Source organism: Crassostrea angulata, chromosome 10 (genome assembly GCF_025612915.1).
Source record: "Crassostrea angulata isolate pt1a10 chromosome 10, ASM2561291v2, whole genome shotgun sequence".
NCBI classification, from domain to species: Eukaryota; Metazoa; Mollusca; class Bivalvia; order Ostreida; family Ostreidae; genus Magallana; species Magallana angulata.
The window spans coordinates 33,842,945-33,851,763 of NC_069120.1; the positions used below are offsets into that span (position 1 = coordinate 33,842,945).

The 8,819-nt window shown below is 32.9% G+C and overlaps 1 protein-coding gene across 1 annotated transcript; it reads left to right on the forward strand.

The window, feature by feature from the left end:
- The first annotated feature begins 23 nt into the window (after nt 1-23).
- Nucleotides 24-7,900, forward strand: LOC128164430 (NIPA-like protein 2). The gene is made up of 12 exons (XM_052828231.1): nt 24-251; nt 1,646-1,714; nt 1,872-2,043; nt 3,577-3,636; nt 4,216-4,268; nt 4,449-4,517; nt 4,788-4,884; nt 5,212-5,347; nt 5,543-5,631; nt 5,743-5,806; nt 6,107-6,237; nt 6,479-7,900. The coding sequence occupies exons 1-12, from the start codon at nt 180-182 to the stop codon at nt 6,679-6,681; spliced, it is 1,215 nt and encodes a 404-aa protein (XP_052684191.1). The 5' UTR covers nt 24-179; the 3' UTR covers nt 6,682-7,900.
- Nucleotides 7,901-8,819: the final 919 nt, after the last annotated feature.

Sequence of the window (8,819 nt, forward strand, 5' to 3'; positions counted from 1 at the left end):
TTTAATTATTATTTATTAAGTTTCTTAAAAGGATTTATCATTACTTAAAAATGACAATAATCTCATTTTTAAATTTTATGTAAAATAAAGCAATGCCAGTATAGGTTTCGTTTTGGTAATATCTTGTTTGTAAAAAGGACTAGAGAGGCTGGGGATTCTTGGATTCTTGAGATGAAAATATGGATATCCACGATAAGATAGAAACAACAACAAATGCATCTACCGATGCTTTTACTACAGCAAGATATCAGGTTCTTAAGGCTTTTAAAAGCTTCATATATATTTAAAGACATATTGTCGGAGAAAGAGTACAGCTATGAATTATATGAGTTGGAATGAACTGCTTAAGATAATTGTTTATCAGGTTGGGACCAATCGCTCAAGCGTATGGTGTTCCTATGGGGCCACTTCAACCTTTGCACTTTCGTCTTTAGTGTGAAGATGCGAGAGTGCAAAGTTGGGAAGGCGAAGGAGCAAAGCTGTGACGATGTGACAGCGAACGAGAAGGTGCAAAGGCGAAGTTGTGAAGGAGAAGGAACGATACTGGCGTATGACCAGTTCTTGCAGAGTACATGTACCATTTCTTGCCAGTACATTGTGACGTCTTTTACGAATTCAATTTTATGTGTTCATAAAATGAAGTCGCAATGTACTGACGAGAAATCGTACATGTACTCGGCGAGAACTGGTCATACACCAGTAATGATAACACAACTTCGCCTTATACCTTCCCACTTTTGCCTTCGCCTTTTTATGTTTAAGAAGTTTTGTATCTCTAAAAGATAGTTTTAGCTGTATAAAATGACATCTGAGGCAGAAGACAAACTTTTGAAAATTTATTTTTTTCAATAGCCTGCGCAGATCCGTAATTCTTTTGGGGTGGGGGGCTTCGAGGGATAATTATATTTGCCATTTCATGGGGGGTTTGGTTTCGAGGCATCCTTTTTGTAATTTTACTATATAGAATTAATAACATTAGGGATGGGGTCGTGAAAAAGTAATGTTGAATTTGAGTGGGGGGAGGGGGGGGGGGGTCATGACCCCCTACCCCCTATTCCCCTCTAGATCCTGATCTGTGCATGCCAAGGAACTGTGTTTGAACCAAGATAGACAGACAGCTGATAAGTGAAGGGAGTCTGGAAGTGCATGTGTACACATTATTGTAGGCATTACATTTTATGTGGAGTATATAATGATAAGGGATAGCCAGCTCAGATATATGTCACATTACACATTTAAATAATAATAAACATTCATAGTAAACAGGATGGTCTAGTGCATGCGTACCAACAATATCTGAGATTAATCAGCAAACCTTGGGAGAGTACGAGGCCTGCATCAAATCCTATGTTATTGACTGAGACTTGCTGAATGCAATAAAAAAAAGGTGAAAGAACAAAGTTGAAATGGCAAAGGAGTGATAGAAGTACTGATACTCTGATAGACTAGTGATATTAGTATTGATTAGCATTGGTATTTTGCATCTAACTAGAAATCTATAGGGACCCCAGGTTAGTTTCTAGGTCCGACCATTTATGTTTTAGATATTTTTGTTCATTACAATGTACTATAATTTGTAAAAGTTATTCTTTTTGTTTTTTTTTAAAAATGACTTTTTTTTTCTTTTTTTTTTTTTACATTTTAGGACATATTAATAGGGTGTCTGTTAGCCATTGGAGGAAATCTTCTTATAAGTGTCTCATTGAATATTCAGGTAAATTAAAGCATGAATACATGTATCAACCAGTTTGCACTTTATTGTTTTTTGTTATTTTTTGTGATTCGGAAATGATTTTTAAATGACAAATAAACAGTTAAGGTTGATTTTCTGAATGCATGCTGTATGTTGCACTGATTTTTTTTAAATCAAGAAATACAGTCACATGAAAAATGCGGAGAATCCAACCCCGGTCCACTACACTAGAGATCCACTGTGGTGGAGTGGAATTCTTCTAATGGGTCTAGGTGAAATTGGCAATTTCTCTGCATATGGATTTTCCCCAGCATCACTTGTAGCACCCTTAGGAACAACAACAGTTGTAGGTTTGTAGTCCCAACATTCACATCACAACCCAGAGCCAAAAAAAGGCCAACTTGTCACCATGCAGCTTCTAGTAAAATCTGTTCTCTTTAGAGAGAGCTACCTAGTTGTCGAGTGAGTTTTCTAAATTCCTTTTCAAAGAGGCATGGTCATGATTTTCGTCAAATTCTGTTTTTCTGTTTTTTTATTTACAATGCTTTAGAAATGCATTTCTAATGAGAAAATGAAATTTGCTTTGTTTACATAGCAAAGAATTGTAAGCTCTGTAACTCACCTATAACTCAACAAATGACACTCAAATTTTGGTTGCCTATCAAAAATGCATTACTGAAGCATTGTAAACATTAAAATTGGAAAAATAATTTTTGCCCAAAATCATGACCATGCCCCTTTAAATGCTTGTTTCCATTTAACTGCACTAGAGAATTCTGTTGGATGATCTTTGTTTCTGTAAGTCACTACAGTACAAATAAAATGAGAAGAATAAAATAATGGAAATGTTAACTTAATATATAGAGTTGAAAAGAGGAAATGGCAACCTAATGAAAATTAGTAAAATTTACTTCCCTATGACATTATACAAGTTTAAAAGCATTTAAAGCAATTCGCAGAAATCAATTTTAATTAAATTAATTTATTGGGCTTGAAATTTCCCAAATACTTTTCTTAAAGCTGCTTGGTCCGATTTCATATCAATTTTTATGCACGCTTTTAAACGATGGCTATGCTTAGTATATGTATAATAATAGACATTGCAGTAGTTTTACCCGTCAATTATGCCAAATTTCAATGAAGAAAAATACGTACAAAATTTGCTAACAAAACAAACGACATTAAAAGGTACCTCGTTATTTCGCCTCATGTTGAATTTCACCCCTGACGACGAGACGGGTATAGTTGTATTAAGAATTTGAAATCGCCTTAAATAAAGGTCGAAATGATCAGACAAATTACAAATAAACATGTGTACGTTTTGTTCGCTAACATTTCTAAAGTCTGCTTTCTTTACAATCGATGCATAGCATGCGGGTTGAATAACCCCAATCATTCGGGGGGCGAAACCAAGGGGTTTCCTTTCTAAACATTCCCGTGATGCATTTTGGTTTGTTTTTTCGTTTGCCCAAAGAGAAATTATTTTTATTTACTTTGAATATTTCTAACTTTGAAAGGAGACTGATTCTGCTGGTGTAAATAGGAGAAAGTCCATAACTTTTTAAGATAAATGATTTGTATGAAAAAAAAATTGATACTGTAATTACAAGAAAATCGGACCAAGCAGCTTTAATTCAGTAAGAAATGTTGGTATTGAGAAAAAATGTTTATTATTCATCCAGTACGTCAAAAAAAAAGAGCACCATATTGGAAATTTTTTAAAATAAATAACGTCATTAGTTAAGGATGTGAATACCCCAGTACTGCTGTCTGCTGGTAATCTTTTAAGTACAATTATTTTATAGGCATAACTGCTATACAGTGTTATTCATACAATATAACAAAAACTTGATAATGAATCAGCAAGTTTCTTTCATTTGTAGCCAATATGTTCTTGGCGGCTTTGGTTTTAAAAGAGAAAATAAAAGCTGAGCATTTGTTTGGTAAGTTTCTTGCATCAAATACATGTTATAATATCATTTTCCTTTAATATTTACTGTGCTTTCATTAATATCCATTGAGGACCAATATCCATGGAGTCATTGTTGAGTTGAATCATGGAATTAAGTGATCATTGAATTGCATTATTTATTAATAATAACATATTGTACTGATAGGATCACAGACATCAAACTTATACTAACATGAAACTGTTATTTTCACTAATCTTCAAAAATTCCACGAAAATTAATGAATCCACACTAAAAGACCAAATATACATGGTTTAATATAATACTGTATATCCGGTAATTTTCGCGATGATCTTTCGCGATGATCAAATTTTCGCATTTTTTTTTTTTGCGATCTCTGTTAAATCGCAAAATATTGAATACGCAGAAATTCTATTCTATATTATTTTCTATAAGAAACTTTTTAAATTGCAAAAATGACTGATGCAAATTAAAAATGCAACGCATTTTTCCAATTTTCGCAAATTTTGTGACACGTGAAAAAAAACCGGATATACGGTACATGTTTATATTAAACATGTTGATATTGTGGGTTTTTTCTTCTTATTTCAGGATCTGCTCTGGCTGTTATAGGAGCATTTCTCCTTATTGCTTTCTCTGCAAAAGTGAGTTGTTTTCACTGATGGATGTTCAATAAAGATGCAATAGCATCAATCAGTTTTGAATTTCAACCCTCGAGTACAAATTTTTTAGTGTGAACTATCAATTACAAAGTTGATAAGTTCATGCGAGCATTTTGCAATAACAGGCTGGGAATTAACTGGTTATTCTATTCTCTATTTCAGAATGAAAAAGTATTGAATGGAGATGAATTAAATCAAGCCCTCACTCAGCTATCTTTTGTGATTTATATTGTAAGTAAACATAAAAGGTTGCAGTGAAAAATATGATATGAACATGTAAATGTCAAGGGTTTTTTTTTTTTTGTTACATGTGTAAACTTGTGGATTTATTGATGATAGAAGTTTTATTCTTTGAACCAAATTTGAATTGTTATGATCATGAAAAGGTTGTTTGGTTTTCTGGGAGTAATTTGTTTAGACATTTGTTTCCCTCTACATAACACATAACGATATGTACATAAACATGTTAGATTAATGAAGCTGAGCTTGATCCTTTTTCAGTGCGTGGAACTGGTAGTGCTAGGTGTACTATTCTTCTTCCTCTACTACAAGGAAATGAAGAAAGTGGTCATATTTTTACTCATTTCCTCTGTTGTTGGTAAGACTTAGTCACTGTAAACCATATAATTAGTATCCAGTCAAGTGAAGTGTCCCAGTGGTGTAATGTTTATGATTATAATGTTTGAGGTATATCAAAGTAAACCTTACTAGAATAAATTATAAATTACTGGTAGTACCAAACAAGAACATATGTACTGAAGCAATAATACTTCACCATGGTTTTTCAACTTCCACAGTACTTGTTTTCTGATTTTTGACACCACCCCTCTACTTTGAATTCTTCAGAGTCAGTTAGAGATCAATCCATTTGATCAATCGTCAGCATGGTCAGCCGTTAAGTAACTTCTTATGTACAATCTTGCAGCTTCATTCACTGTTATAGCAGCTAAGGCCGTGTCCAGCTCGTTACAGCTGTCCTTTGCCGGGAATTCCCAGTTCTCCTATCCCATCCTCTACATCATGATCGTCGTAATGATTGTCACAGCCATCACACAGGTCAAGTAAGTCAACTAGAAGCTACTAGATACATTTGACTTGAAACCTTAAATCATGTTTTAAATCTCACTCTCTCTTTCTCTCTGTCTCTCTCTCTGTCTCTGTCTGTCTCTCTGTCTCTCTGTCTCTCTCTCTCTCTCTCGTCATTGTACATACAGTATGTCTGAGTTTTAAATGGAAACAAATTTGCTCTGTTTTAGGTATTTAAATGAAGCTATGAAGAACTTTGATGCTACAGTAGTGGTGCCAACTAATTTTGTCTTCTTTACTATAAGTGCAATCATAGCAGGTATGAAATTTGAAAGGGTTCAGCATGCAACCTAATCTTAATTCATCGACTGTTAAAAAGAAAACCAGAACCTAAAATTTGATTAATGTTATGCATTTGTTTTTATTTCAGGTATAGTTTTCTACAAAGAGTTTTGGGGCATGAATGGTTTGGAGATATTCATGTTTTTTATAGGGTGAGTTAGCAAATTTCAAGATATCATCATCATTTAATCATATTAAACTGTACCATTCATTTACCAGAAAGTTACCATTCATTTACCAGTACATGTACAAGTAACTTTCTATCTCCACAACCTTTTAAAAGCTTTCTTATCTATCTCTTGTAGAGATACGAGCAGCTAGAAAACCCTAGCTTGTAACAACGTTAATTCATGTACATGTAAACCTAAATGCAGATAAGACTCATGTCTGTGATAAATGCCAAGAGTTAAAACCTTTTACAACCAAAATTTTCACTATCTTTTATTCTGAAGGTGCTTTTTATCATTCATCGGTGTCTATTTCATCACACTTGGAAAAATGTCCGCCAGTAATGGAGAAGAAGTAGGAGAACCTTCATCGTCCACGGAGTATGCCCAGCAGATTTCTCCAGGAATATTTCCCTGTAAGTCACATTTTGGAACTGATTTGCTCCCATTTGCCTGAATCCTTTACTATCAGTAGCATAGTCAGATAATGCATCTCATAACTTGAAAAGCTATAGACTGGGGAAAATAAAATACAGTGATAAATAGGTATTGTTTGCACACCTTTATTTTATTTCAGTAGTTAGGAAAAAGAAACTGATTGTTTAATACTCTTTAAAATTGTTGACTTTAAGATATTACTTTTGATGTGCTTTACAGCCTGGCTGCTGGCTTCAGTAAATGTAGGGGAGGTTCAGCCAAAGGGGGAGGTAACCCATTTGTCCGATTCTGACCGAGAGCCATTCTTTCAGTCCAAATCTGGAGCGGAGAGCTTCACGTCCCAAGACACCATGTATAGCTCTACCAGCTCCCCGGTCCAGACCCTTGGAACTCAAGCTAATTACGGGGCCACAGAGCAGTGAGCTCATTGCGCCATGGGTCACAAAACCAAATACCAGTACAATTTATACATTGTGCTTGTAGTTATTTACTTACCGTACTTAACATTCAAGTAGTGTGGATTAGGTATATATATGTTTATTTATGGATGTGTTGACCAAAGCTTGATTTGCATAATATCATTCATGTGACCAAAAGCTTAGTCTGCATAATATCATTCATGTGATATATTAGTACATGTGTATGTGTATTGTATAAGTGAATCTCTATTTTGAGCTGTGAATATTATAATGATGTGCAATATACAGTTTACATTCTGAAATCCTTTGTTTCAATGTCTTTCAATGTCATTAACAAAGTATATGTCTTTGTGACTATCTTTCGTTTTCTCCTTTTTTTTGTTAAACCATTCCTTTGAATATAGATATTTATTTTTTTTAACTCTGATGTCTTTCTGATAGTATAGTTTGGGTACTTTTTTTTCATTGTTCATTTGAATATAAATGAATTTTCATTTCATGAGATTAAACATTATTATTATTATTATGTTATTTAAAATCATGATATTATAAGTTTTTTCAACATTTAGAAAAGGTATCGCAATAAGTTACTTTTTTTGTTTTTCTTTTCAATAACCAGGTACTATACCTTTATTAATGTGGAATCTTGTGGTGTCTCAATTTTCATTGTCTCAATTTTCATTAAATTTGTAGGTACTCCATTGCCCACAAACTGCATCCTTATTGAATTATGAAATACATGTAACACTAATTGTTATTTACATGCTAATAACATACAAGTAAAAATGAGTCCCTCATAACCTGTAAAAAATTGACAATCCATTGGTCCCTACGAATTTAACCAGTTCCATGGTAATTACAAATCACATGAAAAAAGAAAATTAATTGTATGACATGTCCATAGTATTACAAATGTATTGAAGATTTACATGGATTTAGTTAAAACAGCAAGGATGATGAAAATGAACTCATTCATAGTTATTTGATTGAGTTTTGATCACTCGAAGTGGCTCAATGTTCAAAAGAATTTTCAATGTTAAATGAAATTGTCAAGATGATTTATATTTATTATTGCCTTCTACTAAGTATATTTATAATCTTTGATATAATATTTATGATTTACAATTTATTAAGTGCCCTTTGCATTTTATACAAGTATTACATTCACATTCATGGGTATAATGGAGACTGGGGCTTATGGTGTTAAGAGAATACATGTACATGTATTGGTAGTCACGCACAATGTTAACTTTGTTTTGATAACCATATTTTGTCAAATATGAAGCAGTAATATTACCTTAATGTGTTGAGATATATATAAAACTTGCCTTTTTTATTTTTTTTATTTGCATGTTTTGGAATTTTCAACTTATTTTGTTGCAGAATATGGTCAGGTTTCACAAATACTGCTGAATCATTCTTATTCGTGGGGGTCAATGTTTGTGGGTAGCAAATTTTTCCTGGTTCATGGGGACGTAATTTCGTTGGTAGAAAATTTAGGATTATTTTAATTATTATCAAACAAATGGTATTCCTGAGGGTTACCCACGAAACCTATGAAAATTGGTCCCCCACAAACAATGGTGATTCCACAGTATTGTGTATTTCATGCAATATTTAGGTTATATTATCTAATAGGTATTATTTGATTTACCGGTACACATTATTTTGATTCTAATTATTGGGTATGGGTAAAAAAATATTGTGAAATTTATATACAAACAAAAAGATATTGTTTGTTTGGGTCATGTTTCACAGATATATTTTTTAAATTTCTATCGCTATTAATACCAGAATGAAGACAATTTAAATAGTTTAAATTAAATTGGCATGTAATAAATCAAGGTTGGTTTTTGTCTTTATTTAAAGGTGAAATACATGTATGGTATTTGAACCAAATTGTGTTCTTATTACAAGATTCAGCATCTATTCTACTGGGCATTGTGAGTTTAATATTAGCATTTAGATTTTCAGTGAATATTTTTACTGTGTGTTTCTGTATACTCAATATACATGTACATGTAAATTTAGTTGTACGCAAATGATGTTCATTTACATGTACCGGGTTTATACATGTATTTCCATTTTGCTGTCTACTTTAATATCGCAACTCCCTTGAAGGAAACTCAGAAGTTTTAAAG